Raw genomic sequence first — 18,845 nt, 5'->3', positions numbered from 1 at the left:
TGTGGTATTTCTGTTATAGCAGCACTAGATAACTAAGGCAACATCCCTAGCTGCTTTAATTGTTCTTAAGGTTTTGTTTTTATCCACTTATTATTCCTCCTTGATTTTATTTGCAGCTTTTTTTTCTGTTTAATTTTCCCATAATCCCCATAAATTTTCTAGAATGGCAAGCTGTCTGTGGTGCCAATCTTGTTTTAGTAGTAGGGTGGTTACTGCCCTGTTATTACGTATTTTGTACCTATGAAATGCAATTTTAGCTTTCTGTAACTTTTTTTTTTTTTTTTAAATAGCACCACCAATATTCCTGACATATTCATCTTGGAGTACTTGAAACTTGAAAGTAAGTCTTCGTTTACTGCTACTCTCATCCAGTTTCCATATTCTGTTTCTGGGTAGCTCGATTTTATAATTCATTGAGTAGGTGCTTAATCTTCTCTTGTGTGCTAAGCACACATGGTACAACAGGCCTGATATACATTTATGCCTTCCAAGAACTTATAGGTGCAAGTAAAACAAATTAGTTTAGCTTTATTTATCATAGAAGCATGGTGCTACACAGCAGGGAGGGACCAACTTTTGTCTGCAAAGAACTGGAGGTAAAGAACATCCAAGAGGGACTTTATAGGGTAGATGATGTTGGAGCTCATAGAACTAAAGACAGAACTATAGAAAATAAAGGATTTTCTGGGACTTCAGTGGTTAGAATTAGCCTTGATGCTACCCAAACATTATCTCCACTATTTTCTGGCTCATCTTTTTCTCTCTGACTTTCCATTAATGAAGTCACAACATTAGAACTTCCCTATTTGCTCTAGGAGAAATTTGTTGGCATAGGGCCTTGAATGGCTGTGCTTTGGTGATAAGCCTTGTCTCTGGGTTAGTTCCTGTGGCCTGAACAATGGAATAGTATTGTTTCTTGGCCCAGCTTAGTCATGTTCTAGGAGTTGCGGATGGAGGGAACCCTGCAAAAGCGGTAGCCAGCACATCATTTCAGGCAAGAGGGGAAGCATGTGAAATAAATGCAGGATAGGAGACAAGGAAGTGAAGTTTCAGAAATGGCAAATGGCTTATTGTCACCAGAACGGATGCATGAGTGGGAAGGAGACACAGATGAAGATGGAAAAGATAGGATAGGCCTAATCTTGAAGGGCCTTTAGTGTATTGCCCGGTGAATTTTTCTTTTGCTCTGTAGGTGAAGAAGTCATTGAGTTTTTTTTTTTTTTTTTTTTTAACATTAAAGTGTAGCACACATACAGAAAAATGCACAAACCATTCATGTACAGCTTGGAACATTTTCAAAACTGAACACACCTGTGTAACCAGCACCCAGATCAAAAGCCACAAGTGAACATGCCTTAGAAGCAACTGGAGTGTTTAAGGAGCATGATGGCAAGATCAGATTTGGTTCTTCAGAAAATAATAGCAGAAATAGAAAGTTACAGAGTTTGTGGCTTTTGCAGGAGCCAAGAGGAGGACATGAAAGTCTGAATTAAGGCAATATCTTTAAATGAAGAAAATAATCAGTTTGTATTTGAACTATAGATAATTTTCTGTGTGGCAATTGTGAATAAATGTAGAAAAAATATTTTGGTTAAGGGCTTATCTTACTAGGTATGAGTACATCAGAAATTTAGAATTCTTTAGCACCCATAAGGTTTTTAAAAACTTAACGTCAAAAAAGATCTAGCATTAGGAAAACACACTCAGAAGAATCTTTATTCCGATAAAAAGAAACATTTTTTTAACAAGGGAACTGTAGAGAGGATTATATCAAATAGATATTCATTCACCTCTAAAAGGTAATTGACAATCCTTCTGAATCCTGAATGTTCTTTACTGATCTTCTTTATTTACTGTGTGCACAAGTGATGAACACTGAGGACATCCTGTCAGTCATCTTTTCCAGTTAATTTCACAAGATGATGAGATGGAAGCTCAGCAGATGGTACATCCTTTGCTCTGAGAGTAGTGTGGGTTAAGTAGTCACCCCGTGGGTACGTGTCTTCTTGATTTAAGTTCCCTGAGAGCAGTAGAATGATTGGTCCGTGGCCACTCTCCTTGTCCTAATATTTATCTAGTCATAAGGCAGTAGGGTGGAAACCCTGGTGGTGTAGTGGTTAAGTGCTATGGCTGCTAACCAAAAGGTTGGCAGTTCAAATCCACCAGGTGTTCCTTGGAAACTCTATGGGGCAGTTCTACTGTATCCTATAGGGTCACTATGAGTTGGAATTGACTCAATGGCAACGAGCTTGTGTTTATTTTGTTTTTGTTTTTTTGGTTTAAGGCACTGTGGTATGGCAGAAATAATACTAGGCTGGTGTCTTAGTCATCTAGTGCTGCTATTACAGAAATACCACAAGTGGATGCCTTTAACAAAGAGAAGTTTATTCTCTCACAGTCCAGTAGGCTAGAAGTCCAAAATCAGGGCGCCAGCTTCAGGGGAAGGCTTGCTTTCTCTTTTGGCTCTGGAGGAAGGACATTTTCATCAGTCTTCCCTTGGTCTGGGAGCATCTTCGTGCAAGAACCTCAGGTCCAAAAGGACGCACTCTGCTCCCAGTGCTGCTTTCTTGGTGATATGTTTCCCATGTCTCTCTGCTCGCTTCTCTCTTTTATATCTCAGAAGAGGTTGGCTTAAGACACTACCTAATCTTTTAGACCTCATCAATATAATTGCTGCTAATCCATCTCATTACATATAGTGGTAGGATTTACAACATATAGGAAAATCACATAAAATGATGGGCAATCACATAAAATGGTGGACAGTCACACAACACTGAGAATTATGGCCCAGCCAAGTTGACAGACAATTTGGGGAAACACAATTGAATCCATGACAGCTGGGAAATAGAAAATATTCATTCTAGTGCCTCTTCTGGCTGCATCTGATCTTAATTAAATCTTTAAGTTCTCAAAAAATATCAACCAAGAATTTGAGTTAGATATCTCTTCCTTCTTATCTACAAACATACTGCTGAGTTTCTTCTAAGATTTATTATTGCCTGTGTGATTCCCAAAATGTTACTAAACTCCTTTTGGAGTTTCCATTTTCTTATCTGTAAAATGATACTAAATTGTCTCAGGATTTTGGTAAGAATCAAATGAGATAAAGGATGTTAAAGTATTTTAATTCTAAAATGCTATTCAAATTATGAAGTTATTGCTGATTGTTAATATCACATTTCTCATTGCTTTAAATCTTTATTCAGATTCTCCCTCCTACCAAAGGAAGAGTATTTGATTTTTTCAGAAAACCCAGTTGTGGATTTATTTCTGTAGACCTTAACACATTCAGTCAGAAGCCTTGGTGAGATCTTATGTTTGCTTTGTATTTTTGTTTTTAAACTTAGTCTGGCCAGCATACAACCACTTCCCAGTGAAACACATCTTGTTTGCCAACAGGCTTATGAATGGAAACTCAGTAGTGACAGTATCAGCATGGTTTCAAGTGAACTCTATTCTAAACGTTCAAAGAACTGGGCCTAAATTAAGAGTAAATCTTCAAACTGTTTATGGAGAAGTATGATGTGTGCTTTTACTTTATTAACTAAGTTTGCATTTTGTGTTCACAAGGCTCAATTGAAGCCTACCATCACCAGGCCTGTTTTACTGAGAAGCCGTTTAAAAACCACTAATGATCTAAGTGCAGTTTGCCAGTACTTAACTGTTTTAAACATATAATATCCCAATCTGGAAATATTTTGATGGAAATGGTATTTTTTCTAGCTCTACTTAAGTACTTCACGACTCTGGCAACAGTTGACAGTGATTGTGAGTACAGCATCTTTGGGAAACATTGCTGTGAATATTCTTTCATGGTATGCTGCTGAAATAATTTTCCAAAAGTGATGAGAAGGAGACAAATATTTATGGAGCTTCTTCTAGGCATCAGGTATTATCTCCTTAAATCCTGCTACAGCTTTTTGAGGTACATGGCTATTTCAGAGTTGAAAAATCAAGGCTCTGAGAGGTAAGTTTCCCATTGGACACATACTTGATATTGGAGGAACTGGAATTTGATTCAAATTTTCAGTGATGCCTGCTTTTCCAGCGTCTCTTTTGTTCTTTTTGACAGAAGTAGTCAAAAAGTTTCTGTGTACAATGTCTCTGCATCTGGAATTAAAAAAATATCCCTCTTTCCTTGTGCTTTCCATGGATAAGTTGCTAATTTGTGTGGCATAAAATTTGCATACAGTTATTTATTTTATCAAATAATAAGCAGTTTGTACCTTTGAAAGATGATTTACATATTAATGCATTAAAATTGATCTCAGGAAGCATTTAGATATGTATGTGCGTGTATGTATACACACATGTGATATAACACATCTATAACTTACGGTTTATGTTTTATATATATAACTTGAATCTATAGAACTTATTAGTTATATATATATATATACATAAAAAATATATCTTATTATATCTACTATAATATATGCAAACCAAAATCAAACCTGTTTTCATCAAGTTGATTCTGACTCATAGTGAACCTATAGGGCAGAGTAGAACCACCCCATGGGGTTTCCAATCTTTGCAGAAGTAGACTGACACATCTTTCTCCCATGGAGCCACTGGGGAGTTCAAACTGCCAACCTTTCAGTTAGCAGTGTAGTGCTTAACCACTGCTCCACCAGGGCTCCTTATAAGCTATAACGTAACATGACATAATATAAGTATATAACTTGTGTTTATATATGCATATATATGTGTGTAAGTACACACACATATTTGATCCAAAGTTAGAGAAGGATTTCAAATAGATGTTTAAAGTGACTTCATATCAGCAGGCTAGATTTTGCTCAAAAATACTAATTTTTTTAAAAGACTTAAAAATTGAGAGGTCAGTTATGTTTATGCAAATTCAACAGCTGCTTCAGGAAACTTGGCAACATATGTATATTCCTTCCAGCAAATAGCACATTGTTACTAGTTGTTATTTACATAATCATAAGATTAGTTGGGTGAAGTCTTTTCTTTCTAAAGGCCACCAAATAAAATTAAGTATGTAATCAAATATTACAATAAAACTTTCAACAACATAATTTTAAGATACTCAAGGCATATGCTGTAAGTGTACAGTGTGTCAGTGATGCCAACAGCACATATGGCTTGCTTGTTTGCTTCTCTGTGGTGTCTCCCTGCTATTGGCACAAAAAACTGTACACCACAGTTCAAATTACAGACATAGTACTTACATGTATCCTTCATGTCACACATGTATTATGTAAGGAAGCACTATCTTTAAATGGGTGGGATAAGAATAGAGAAGCTCTTTAGTTCTTATTTCAGAAATCATGTGGAATATTGGCCAGTTACCTTTCAAAGTTTCTCATTTTTCTTTAAGGAAAATCCAGATTCCTACCTTGGCTGAGAAAATCCTACATGATGTCCTATCTTTCTTTTCTCTTGCTGCTGTTCCCTGTGCTCCAGCCACACTGGACACCTTTTGGTTCCCCGCAACCTGCCCACCTTTTGATATGCTGTTCCTTCCCAGTAAATTGCACTTAATAGTATGCATATATTAATAAGTACTATTTAAAAAGAAATAGGAATCTTTATTTTACATAAATATTCAATGAAATGCCACATTTTATTACACCAGATTAAACATATTATTTTTCTTAAATTGTTAGAAGGATTTTGAAATGTTGTCTTCTTTTGATGTTGTCAATTTGCCTCCAGGCAAAGTTGGAAAAAAAAAATAGTTGTTCACCTAAGCAATAATTAATCCTCACAAAAGTTGCTAATAAGAATTTAATACTGGTTTTATTTAAATGAGGAGCCCGAATATGTGAAAACAATTTTAGAAGTTTTCTTTGGTTGTAAACATGACTGAAAAAATAGAGCTGTCATTAATTCAGGCATATCTTTCTGCAAACACGCATCAAGTTGCATCGGAGAGTTGATGTGTGAGAACATGGCCTGCTGTTAGGCAGACATTATCATAAGGTGCTGTTAAAATGACATTCACTTTTATCCAAACTCTTTTCAGTGCTACTTTTTCTATTCTAGTCTCTTATCCAGTTCTAGACATGTATCCACAGAAGAGTTGTCCTACGGAATTTTTCAATTGTGTTCATAATCATCAGGTCATCAGCTTTCTTGTAAGCCTACCTGTGGGGCAACTAAGCAGAAGCAGAATTTGATAGTGGTTGTGAGTGGAAGTTCTGTTTCAGACTTTCTATTGGAGACTCAGGCATGTCACGTCCTGAAATTGTGAGCCTAGGAAAAGTTGCTAGATATTAATGATATTCATAGTGCTTTCAACATAAGGGCATTTTAAGAATTAAATAAGTAACTAACTTTTTAGCATAGTGTCTGGAATACAGTAAGCACTCAATGTTGACTGCTCTTGTTTATAAAAAAGTTGCATTCTTTAAATTGCAACCTCAGAATTCTTCTGGAGGAGAGAACTCACCTACTTGAGGAACATGCTTTAATTGGTAAGTTCAGTGAGCTACAGGGATAAAGTTCCTTGGTCATAGTCTGGATGGCTAAGGTAAGAGAGAGCCGTACCTCTAAGAGATTAACAGTCAGTAGCAGTGCAGGGGAGGTAAAGGGAGTCTAGAAACATGACAGGAAGCTGTGGCTTGAGAAAGTAATGAATTCAAGTTCCTTTATGATAAGGATGGCTGAAGGATTTTTAGAATGGGGATGCTTAGTGTTTTACTTATTTGCTGTGCTATAGTGGTGTAACACTCATCCTGGTATCAGATTTAATACACTCTGCCATACAAGCAGCCCTGAATGTGTGACACTTTGGGGAATGAAGGGACTGGAGTAGTTCCCAGTGGGTCAGTCATGATGCAGAAAAAGCACAGCAATGTCAAAGCTGCAATTTAGGGGCAAGATACAGAATGCAGGAGGAGAAGCTAAGTCACCACTTCCACCCCAAGACAGAACTTTGGAGTTCTTGGGAAAGACACAGGGTTTCTGACCATATTTGAGATGAGAGTATGCCCGTTGCTGTTGAGTCGACTCCGACTCATAGCAACCCTATAGGACAGAGTAAAACTGCTCCGTAGGATTGCGGGGGCCAAGATGGCGGACTAGGTGGATGCTACCGCGGATCCCTCTTGCAACAAAGACTCGGAAAAACAAGTGAATCGATCACATACATAACAATCTACGAACCCTGAACAACAAACACAGATTTAGAGACAGAGAACGAACAAATACGGGGAGGCAGCGATTGTTTTCAGAGCCTGGAGCCAGCGTACCAGTCAGCGGATTTTCTGGAAAAACTAGTTTCCCAGTGATGGAGACAGCAGTCCATATCAAACCACATAAAGAAGCAGACCATGACAGCTTCTCCAACCCCCCAAACAAAAGAATCAAAATCTTTACCAAATGAAGATACAATCCTGGAATTATCAGATACAGAATATAAAAAACTAATTTACAGAATGCTTCAAGACATCACAAAGGAAATAAGGCAAACTGCAGAAAAAGCCAAGGAACACACCGATAAAACTGTTGAAGAACTCAAAAAGATTATTCAAGAACATAGTGGAAAAATTAATAAGTTGCAAGAATCCACAGAGAGACAGCATGTAGAAATCCAAAAGATTAACAATAAAATTACAGAATTAGACAACGCAATAGGAAGTCAGAGGAGCAGACTCGAGCAATTACAATGCAGACTGGGACATCTGGAGGACCAGGGAATCAACACCAACATAGCTGAAAAAAAATCAGATAAAAGAATTTAAAAAAATGAAGAAACCCTAAGAATCATGTGGGACTCTATCAAGAAGGATAACTTGTGGGTGATTGGAGTCCCAGAACAGGGAGGGGGGACAGAAAACACAGAGAAAATAGTTGAAGAACTCCTGACAGAAAACTTCCCTGACATCATGAAAGACGAAAGGATATCTATACTAGATGCTCATCGAACCCCATTTAAGATTGATCCAAAAAGAAAAACACCAAGACATATTATCATCAAACTCACCAAAACCAAAGATAAAGAGAAAATTTTAAAAGCAGCCAGGGAGAAAAGAAAGGTTTCCTTCAAGGGAGAATCAATAAGAATGAGTTCAGACTACTCAGCAGAAACCATTCAGGCAAGAAGGGAATGGGACGACATATACAGAGCACTGAAGGAGAAAAACTGCCAGCCAAGGATCATATATCCAGCATAACTCTCTCTAAAATATGAAGGCGAAATTAAGATATTTACAGGTAAACACAAGTTTAGAGAATTTGCAAAAACCAAACCAAAGCTACAAGAAATACTAAAGGATATTGTTTGGTCAGAAAACCAATAACATCAGATACCAGCACAATACAAGGTCACAAAACAGAATGTCCTGATATCAACTCAAATAGGGAAATCACAAAAACAAACAAATTAAGATTAATTAAAAATAAATAAATAAATAAAATAATACACGTAACAGGGAATCATGGAAGTCAATAGGTAAAAGATCACAATAATCAAAAAGAGGGACTAAATACAGGAGGCATTGAACTGCCAGATGGAGAGTGATACAAGGCGATATAGAACAATACAAGTTAGGTTTTTACTTAGAAAAATAGGGGTAAATAATAAGGTAACCACAAAAAGGTATAACAACTCCATAACTCAAGATAAAAGCCAAGAAAAACGTAACGACTCAACTAACATAAAGTCAAACACTATGAAAATGAGGATCTCACAATTTACCAAGAAAAACATCTCAGCACAAAAAAGTATGTGGAAAAATGAAATTGCCAACAACACACATGAAAAGGCATCAAAATGACAGCACTAAAAACTTATTTATCTATAATTACCCTGAATGTAAATGGACTAAATGCACCAATAAAGAGACAGAGAGTCACGGACTGGATAAAGAAACACGATCCATCTATATGCTGCCTACAAGAGACACACCTTAGACTTAGAGACACAAACAAACTAAAACTCAAAGGATGGAAAAAAATATATCAAGCAAACAATAAGCAAAAAAGAAGAGGAGTAGCAATATTAATTTCTGACAAAATAGACTTTAGACTTAAATCCAGCACAAAGGATAAAGAAGGACACTATATAATGATAAAAGGGACAATTGATCAGGAAGACATAACCATATTAAATATTTATGCACCCAATGACAGGGCTGCCAGATACATAAATCAAATTTTAACAGAATTGAAAAGTAAGATAGACACCTCCACAATTATAGTAGGAGACTTCAACACACCACTTTCGGAGAAGGACAGGACATCCAGTAAGAAGCTCAATAGAGACACGGAAGACCTAATTACAACAATCAACCAACTTGACCTCATTGACTTATACAGAACTCTCCACCCAACTGCTCCAAAGTATACTTTTTTTTCTAGCGCACATGGAACATTCTCTAGAATAGACCACATATTAGGTCATAAAACAAACCTTTGCAGAGTGCAAAACATTGAAATATTACAAAGCATCTTCTCAGACCACAAGGCAATAAAACTAGAAATCAATAATAGAAAAACTAGGGAAAAGAAATCAAATACTTGGAAACTGAACAATACCCTCCTGAAAAAAGACTGGGTTATAGAAGACATCAAGGAGGGAATAAGGAAATTCATAGACTGCAACGAGAATGAAAATACTTCCTATCAAAACCTCTGGGACACAGCAAAAGCAGTGCTTAGAGGCCAATTTATATCGATAAATGCACACATACAAAAAGAAGAAAGAGCCAAAATCAGAGAACTGTCCCGACAACTTGAACAAATAGAAAGTGAGCAACAAAAGAACCCATCAGGCACCAGAAGAAAACGAATAATAAAAATTAGAGCTGAACTAAATGAATTAGAGAACAGAAAAACAATTGAAAGAATTAACAAAGCCAAAAGCTGGTTCTTTGAAAAAATTAACAAAATTGATAAACCATTGGCTAGACTGACTAAAGAAATACAGGAAAGGAAACAAATAACCCGAATAAGAAACAAGAAGGACCACATCACAACAGAACCAAATGAAATTAAAAGAATCATTTCAGATTACTACGAAAAATTGTACTCTAACAAATTTGAAAACCTAGAAGAAATGGATGAATTCTTTGAAAAACACTACCTACCTAAACTAACACATTCAGAAGTAGAACAACTAAATAGACCCATAACAAAAAAAGAGATTGAAATGGTAATCAAAAAACTTCCAACAAAAAAAAGCCCTGGCCCAGATGGCTTCACTGCAGAGTTCTACCAAACTTTCAGAGAAGAGTTAACACCACTACTACTGAAGGTATTTCAAAGCATAGAAAATGACGGAATACTACCCAACTCATTCTATGAAGCCACCATCTCCCTGATACCAAAACCAGGTAAAGACATTACAAAAAAAGAAAATTATAGACCTATATCCCTCATGAACATAGATGCAAAAATCCTCAACAAAATTCTAGCCAATAGAATCCAACAACACATCAAAAAAATAATTCACCATGATCAAGTGGGATTTATACCAGGTATGCAAGGCTGGGTTAATATCAGAAAAACCATTAATGTAATCCATCACATAAATAAAACAAAAGACAAAAACCACATGATCTTATCAATTGATGCAGAAAAGGCATTTGACAAAGTCCAACACCCATTTATGATAAAAACTCTTACTAAAATAGGAATTGAAGGAAAATTCCTCAACATAATAAAGGGCATCTATGCAAAGCCAACAGCCAACATCACTCTAAATGGAGAGAACCTGAAAGCATTTCCCTTGAGAACGGGAACCAGACAAGGATGCCCTTTATCACCGCTCTTATTCAACATCGTACTTGAAGTCCTAGCCAGGGCAATTAGGCTAGACAAAGAAATAAAGGGTATCCGGATTGGCAAGGAGGAAGTAAAGTTATCACTATTTGCAGATGACATGATCTTATACACAGAAAACCCTAAGGAATCCTCCAGAAAACTACTGAAACTAATAGAAGAGTTTGGCAGAGTCTCAGGTTATAAAATAAACATACAAAAATCACTTGGGTTCCTCTACATCAACCAAAAGAACACCAAAGAGGAAATAACCAAATCAATACCATTCACAGTAGCCCCCAAGAAGATAAAATACTTAGGAATAAATCTTTCCAAGGCTGTAAAAGACCTATATAAAGAAAACTACAAAGCTCTACTACAAGAAATTCAAAAGGACATACTTAAGTGGAAAAACATACCTTGCTCTTGGATAGGAAGACTTAACATAGTAAAAATGTCTATTCTACCAAAAGCCATCTATACATATAACGCACTTCCGATCCAAATTCCAATGTCATATTTTAACGGGATAGAGAAACAAATCACCAATTTCATATGGAAGGGAAAGAAGCCCCGGATAAGCAAAGCATTACTGAAAAAGAAGAAGAAAGTGGGAGGCCTCACTCTACCTGATTTCAGAACCTATTATACAGCCACAGGAGTCCAAACAGCCTGGTACTGGTACAACAACAGGCACATAGACCAATGGAACAGAATTGAAAACCCAGATATAAATCCATCCACGTATGCGCAGCTGATATTTGACAAAGGACCAGTGTCAGTTAAGTGGGGAAAAGATAGTCTTTTTAACAAATGGTGCTGGCATAACTGGATATCCATTTGCAAAAGAATGAAACAGGACCCATACCTCACACCAAGCACAAAAACTAACTCCAAGTGGATCAAAGACCTAAACATAAAGACTAAAACGATAAAGATCATGGAAGCAAAAACAGGGACAACCTTAGGAGCCCTAATACAAGGCATACACAGAATACAAAACATTACCAAAAATGACGAAGAGAAACCAGAGAACTGGGAGCTCCTAAAAATCAAACACCTATGCTCATCTAAAGACTTCACCAAAAGAGTAAAAAGACTACCTACAGACTGGGAAAGAATTTTCAGCTATGACATCTCAGACCAGCGCCTGATCTCTAAAATCTACATGATTTTGTCAAAACTCAACCCCCAAAAGACAAACAACCCAATCAAGAAGTGGGCAAAGGATATGAACACACATTTCACTAAAGAAGATATTCAGGCAGCCAACAGATACATGAGAAAATGCTCTCGATCATTAGCCATTAGAGAAATGCAAATTAAAACTACAATGAAATTCCATCTCACACCAACAAGGCTGGCATTAATCCAAAAAACACAAAATAATAAATGTTGGAGAGGCTGCGGAGAGGTTGGAACTCTTATACACTGCTGGTGGGAATGTCAAATGGTACAACCACTTTGGAAATCTATCTGGCGTTATCTTAAACAGTTAGAAATAGAACTACCATACAATCCAGAAATCCCACTCCTCGGAATATACCCTAGAGATACAAGAGCCTTCACACAAACAGATATATGCACACCCACGTTTATTGCAGCTCTGTTTAGAATAGCAAAAAGCTGGAAGCAAGCAAGGTGTCCATCAATGGGTGAATGGGTAAATAAATTGTGGTATAGTCGCACAATGGAATCCTACGCATCGATAAAGAACAGTGACGAATCTGTGAAACATTTCATAACATGGAGGAACCTGGAAGGCATTATGCTGAGCGAAATGAGTCAGAGGCAAAAGGACAAATATTGTATAAGACCACTATTATAAGATCTTGAGAAATAGAAAAAACTGAGAAAAACACATACTTTTGTGGTTACAAAGGGGGGAGGGAGGAAGGAAGGGAGAGGGTTTTTTACTGATTAATCAGTAGATAAGAACTGCTTTAGGTGAAGGGAAAGACAACACTCAATACACAGAAGGTCAGCTCAGTCGGACTGGACCAAAAGCAAAGAAGTTTCCGGGATAAAATGAATGCTTCAAAGGTCAGCGGAGCAGGGGCGGGGGTCTGGGGAACATGGTTTGAGGTGACTTCTAAGTCAATTGGCAAAATAATTCTATTATGAAAACATTCTGCATCCCGCTTTGAAATGTGACGTCTGGGGTCTTAAATGCTAACAAGCGGCCATCAAAGATGCATCAATTGGTCTCAACCCACCTGGAGCAAAGGAAAATCAAGAACACCGAGATCACAGGACAACTAGGAGCCCAAGAGACAGAAAGGGCCACATGAACCAGAGACCGACATCATCCTGAGACCAGAAGAACTAGTTGGTGCCCGGCCACAATTGATGACTGCCCTGACAGGGAGTACAACAGAGAACTCCTGAGGGAACAGGGGATCAGTGGGATGCAGACCCCAAATTCTCATAAAAAGACCATACTTAATGGTCTGACTGAGACTAGAGGAATCCCGGCGGCCATGCTCCCCAGACCTTCTGTCGGCACAGGACAGGAACCATCCCCGAAGACAACTCATCAGACATGAAAGGGACTGGTCAGCGGGTGGGAGAGAGATGCCGATGAAGAGTGAGCTAATTATATCAGGTGGACACTTGAGAGTGTGTTGGCAACTCTTGTCTGGAGGGGGGACGGGAGGATAGAGAGAGAGGGAAGCTGGCAAAATTGTCATGAAAGGAGAGACTGAAAGGGCTGACTCAATAGGGGAAGAGCAAGTGGGAGTACGAAGAAAGATGTATGTAAACTTATATGTGACAGACTGATTGGATTTGTAAACGTTCACTTGAAGCTTAATAAAAGTTAAAAAAAAAAAAAAAAAAAAAACTGCTCCCTATGGTTTCCAAGGAGCAGCTGGTAAATTCGAACTGCCAACCTTTTCGTTAGCAGATGAGCTCTTAAGCACTGTGCCTCCAGGGCTCCAAAGATGAGAGTAAGTCAGCTAGTTTTTACTTATCTTTTGCAAAATTTATGACCCTAGCCAGTTGGAGGTCTTGGTGTCATTCAGGATATGACATTATTAATAAGGGAGAGAGCAACCTTGACAAAAATCAAAGCATAGGACATGCAGAACAGTCAAGTTCCATCGAAACAGGCTTCAGAGCACTAGGAATCTGGACCCTTCAGGGGAATAAGAATTGGGGACTGTCTGGAATAGGAACCAGTCCGTCCCTTTGCTTATTCTGTCTTGCACACACTCTTTCTCCTGATGTCTCTGCTTTTGTCTGTGCATCTATTCCCTACTTCTAGCTCTACCATCTAGCTACCCTTGCTCACTCATGTTGTTATGTGCTGTAGAGTCGGCTCTGAGCCATAGTGACCCTGTAGGACAGAGTAAAACTGCCCCCGTAGGGTTTCCAAGGAGTGGCTGGTAGATTCAAGCTGCTGACCTTTTGGTTAGTAGCCTAGGTCTTAACCATTGTGCCACCATATTTTATATTTATTCAGAGTTTTTGCTTGTGCTTGCTTTGTGCAACTATTAATGCTTGCTTTCAACCTCTTTTTCCACTCTTTGATATCTTCTAGTTCAAATAGTCAAGGGAGAGAATCTAATTGTAGTAGCTCACCTTTCCATCCCAGCCTATGAATCGCCATCACACATCTGAATTCTCTCTGGTGTGAACGAATGAGAACAGACTGGCACCAGAAAACAACTCTGGTGCGAGCTTATATTTTCAGATGTTAAATTTTCTCTGCTTATTCTATTTAGTTAAGTTAGATTTTCTGAAAATAAGGCAAATTTGCATGTTGTTGGACTCAATTTTTCTGGCCCATTCAATATTTCAGAGTAACAAATTTGAATGAATTGAGCAGAACTTAAATGAGTTGGTTAGGTTTCTGCATGTTCTGTTGAAATTAGTGGCTTTGGCTGATGCTTTCTAATTAAAAAAAAAAAAAAAACTCTTGTAAAGACAAAATAAATGATACAGCCCAGTAAGATTATTCCTAGGATGCATGCTAAAAATAAGTAGGTAAACATCTGAACACTTTCTTGTTCTTTATTTTCATGCATTGCAAGAGAGACACTAGAGAATCATTTTCTGTTTCCTGTTCTGAAAGCAGAACCCACATATTGAATAACTGAGTGACAAGCAATCTGGCCTATCCATATGACCATATTGTTTTTATCCCCTAATTAGCCTAGTCCTCACTGTGCTGATGAGGAAACAGATGCATGAAGCAGCAAATTACCTGCATCTCACCACCGAACAAAAAAAGACACAGCATTTAATTGTCTCCTTTGAACTTGGGCGATTCAAAAGCAATAAAGTGGAAATATTCAAGAAGGGAATGTTGCTTTTAAAAGCACGTTTTCTTTTCATTTAAAAGTCACCATAGAAGATAGATTTAAATTATGGGAATATGGCAATTTTAGTTAGAAATGATTAGTTTTTATTATAAGACTTATAGCCAAGCCAGTTGGTTTGTTAATTGGCACTTGGGTAAGTAGAGATAAATGTAAAGTGTTTGTGGTCCTGAGGGTGTAATGCACGTTTATCTTCTGTGCCTAGTTCTCAGTCAAATTAATTGTAATGCTTTCTGTTGCCTTCTCTTATACATTGGAGGTGTCTTTTTGCATAGCTGTCAAAGTGGCAGAAGTATAGGGAGGAAAACAAGTGCCAGAGAGGAGCTAACGAGAGCCAGTCAAACTGCCTGACAGACAAACACGGGGAACCTTTTCAGCTTTGGTTTTTGCCTTCCAGTTAGGCCTCTGTAGTGCTTTGTCATTTTTATTCATATCTCTGTGATTTCTAGACGGTAGTATAGTTATCTGGAGCCTCACTGGTACAGTGGTTAAAAGATCAGCTGCTCACCAAAAGGTTGACAGTTCAAATCCACCATCTGCTCTTTGGAAACCCCCTGGGGTAGTTCTGCTCTGTTCTATAGGATCACTACGAGTCAGAATCGACACGATGGAAATGGGTTTGGGTTTTTTTTTGTTTTTGTTTTTTAGTATAGTTATGAGTGGTTTTTATTATTCGCTAAGATTTATTGGATACTCACAAGTGGATAGACACTGTACTAAGTGTTTTACACAGATCATCCCATTTAATCTTTACAACTGTCCTATGATTCTGGTACCATTACTATACCATTATACAGATGAGGAAACTGAGGCTTAGGAGTTAGAACACATACAGACTGATGTTCCAAATGCCATTCTGAAGCAGAAAAAAATAGTTAAATAGAGTCTCTATAATTGAATATAGGCTTCTGAGATGGTAACTTCTTTAGGTTTTGTTTCATAAAGAAGTCATTCTTTGAGAGTTATTGTATGCACATGTGGCAGTCTTCAAGGGATATACTTAAAATGACATTTAAAACCCAATAGGAAAAGATTTTTATGGTTCCTCATTACACAGTTGCAAAACTTACTAATTTGTGTTAATGTGCACGTGAGGAAAAGTGGTCTTTGTACTTCATAAAATTGTAGGGCCTTCTGCATTGTTTCCTTAAAGCTTTCAGATGCTCAACAGGCTCTTCAGGGAACAGCTTAGATATACAAACTAAACAAACACATTATGGAGTGCTTCTCAGGAATCATTAGAGATATCTATAGTACTCGGAGTTTCATGAAATGCAATTTGAAGCACCATGAATTGGGCAAACCTAATACAAACTATTATACTTAAGAGGGTAGAGGAGCATGGGATTAATATTTGCACATCAGGGTATGTACATTTCAGAGTCCTTTGAAGTTGTCAGGCCTTGTGCTTACAATATACTGCTTTCCGTCATTTATTCAACCTGTTCTCTTTGGGGCCTCCTATCTGTCAGGCATGCTGTTGATACAATGGGCAGCAAAGTAGACATGGTCCCTGATGCAAAGTTTTCAACGTAGTGAGGGACACACTTTGTTAATTTAGCTCACCAAACATTATAAATTACAAAGTCAGCTAAGTTCTAAAAGGGAAAAGTAAAATGATAGACATTAAGAGGTGTGTGTTTGTCTGTGTGTGATTTTTCTAAATATCTTTGAGAAAGTAATATTTGAAATCTGAAGGATGTAGTCAAATAATAATTGTTGTGGATACACAGTCTGATACGTATTTTTAAAGATCCCTCTGGCTGTGTTACAGGGAAGAGATTGGAGGAAGGCAAGAGGGCCCATTACAGTAGTTCAGGGAAGAGATGGACTAGGTGGGAGTAAAGAAGGAGCTAGGGAGAAGTGGATATATTCAAGAATTGTGTAGAATATAGATTTGATAATAGAAGTCAAATTTGTTTTTATTTGATTAAAAATAGCTCCAACAGCTTGTTGCTCTGAACTAGGCAGAGTTGTTTAATACACTTTTTTTCCATCATGTTATTCATTCATACAACAAAAATTGAGTATATGTCTTCTGTGTGTCACTGGTTATGTTAGTCGTGGAACAGTTTCTACTCCCTTACCCTGGTGGTGTAGTCGTTAATTGCTACGGCTGCTAACCAAAGGGTTGGCAGTTTGAATCTTTCAGGCGCTCCTTGGAAACTCTATGGGTTAGTTCTACTCTGTCCCATAGGGTCGCTACGAGTCGGAATTGACTCCACGGCACTGGGTTTGGTGTTTTTTTTTTTTTTTCATAGAATATATATATTTTTTTCATAGAATATAAGAGATACATAAACATTTAACAATAATACAGTCTTGTAATTGGAATAATAGAGTTATTTAAATGGTATTATTCTGAAGTGCTTAACCCAGCTCAATTATATCAAGGAAGACATCCCACAGGAGGTGACAACAGAATTTGAGGATTTCACCAGCAAGTGGGATATTCCTAGTAGAGGGAACAAAAGAACAAAAGGAAGTGAGAGATCTCATGGTGTGTTTAGAGAGTTATAACACAGATTTTACATAGTTTAGAGATCTATAACAAAGTTAGCTTTTAAAGTTAAGTTTTACAAAGTGCGTGGGAGACAGAGAGGCTACATGATTTGCAGGGCTCAGTGCAAAATGAAAATGCAGGGCCCCTGGTAAAAAATTATTCAGATTTTCAAGATGGTGATACAGAGCAGCAGAGAAACATGGTACACTTCTGAGCAAGGAGCCCTGTGTGAATGCACAGATTGCATCTCCATGAATCCAGCATGATGGAAAATGATAGAGGAAAGTTGGTGGTGTGGACAATAAAGGCAAAGCAAGAATTAATATTGCCAAGATTTCTAGCCTAAGTGTTGGCAGCTGTTGATGCTACCAATTGAAATAGAGTCTCTAAGAAGAAGCATGGCCAGGTGTTGGGAAAGGATTTTTGGCAAGCATAGGGTGCCTGTGGCGTGTTCCATTAGAAATATCTACCCAGTAGGCAACTGAACATAAGAGCTTGCATCTCTTGGGAGAGGGCATGACTGGAGATAGGCTTATGGATGTTGGAGACATGAGCATAGATGAGTTCAACAAGGAAATTGTGACAAAAAGTAGATCAGATAAAACCCTCAAAAACCCCATCATTCTTGGAAAGTATATTTATATGACTCTCAAATTAATATGGAGCATGGTTTTCCAAAGCACGTGTTCCCCTTGAGGTTCAAAGCAAGCTATGGCCATGACACAGGTTATTTCTTTGACAACTGAGAGATACTAATAATATACCATGATGGCTCTTCCGGTAATACTAATACCAATTAAGGATTTTCTCTGCTAACACAATATGAAGTTAATACCAATGTGAGACAGGCACAGTTATTGTCATTTCTGTAACCAAGAAATTAGCTACTTTAAACCTTATTACTCTTGTAAGTCTCCTAGATTAACATGTTTTAAGTAAACAATCCTTTACTGAACTCCTTTTTGCAAACACTATATTTGTGTCATTAAATTACTAAGCGAATATTCTAACAAATATGTTTCTTGTATTTTATGAGGCATATTGGGCTGTTTACTAATTTCTGATTACCCACCTCTAATTAACTGTATTCTCCCTTTGGGACAACTAAGTGGAAATAATTTTATCAATAAAATAATTGAAAAAATATTATATCAAATATAATTTATTTTATGACTTTAAAAGTGTCTGTTGTATTTCATTCCTTGTTAGTAATTTCATTAAATACCAAAGTATAATTTTAAAGAATTTTAATTTGCTATTTACATATTGCTATCGTAATTGCCTTT

General features: G+C 37.4%; 1 protein-coding gene across 6 annotated transcripts in view; it reads left to right on the top strand.

The window, feature by feature from the left end:
- ERBB4 (erb-b2 receptor tyrosine kinase 4) overlaps positions 1-18,845 on the top strand; it is a 1,265,080-nt gene that overhangs the window by 62,461 nt on the left and 1,183,774 nt on the right. Inside the window, exons 2-3 of one of the 6 annotated variants that reach the window (XM_049888939.1) lie at positions 291-340; positions 3,727-18,821. The exons of 2 other annotated variants lie outside the window; for them this stretch is intronic. In XM_049888939.1, coding sequence (XP_049744896.1) covers positions 8,747-12,562 — 3,816 coding nt within the window. In that variant the 5' untranslated portion in view covers positions 291-340; positions 3,727-8,746 and the 3' untranslated portion in view covers positions 12,563-18,821. Of the gene's footprint in view, positions 1-290; positions 18,822-18,845 lie in introns of those variants that run through there. 3 more of the 6 variants (XM_049888938.1, XM_049888940.1, XM_049888937.1) reach the window with 3 other exon arrangements.

Source organism: Elephas maximus, chromosome 6, assembly GCF_024166365.1.
Source record: "Elephas maximus indicus isolate mEleMax1 chromosome 6, mEleMax1 primary haplotype, whole genome shotgun sequence".
Classification (NCBI taxonomy): Eukaryota; Metazoa; Chordata; class Mammalia; order Proboscidea; family Elephantidae; genus Elephas; species Elephas maximus.
This window is presented reverse-complemented; position numbering and strand designations above follow the sequence as displayed.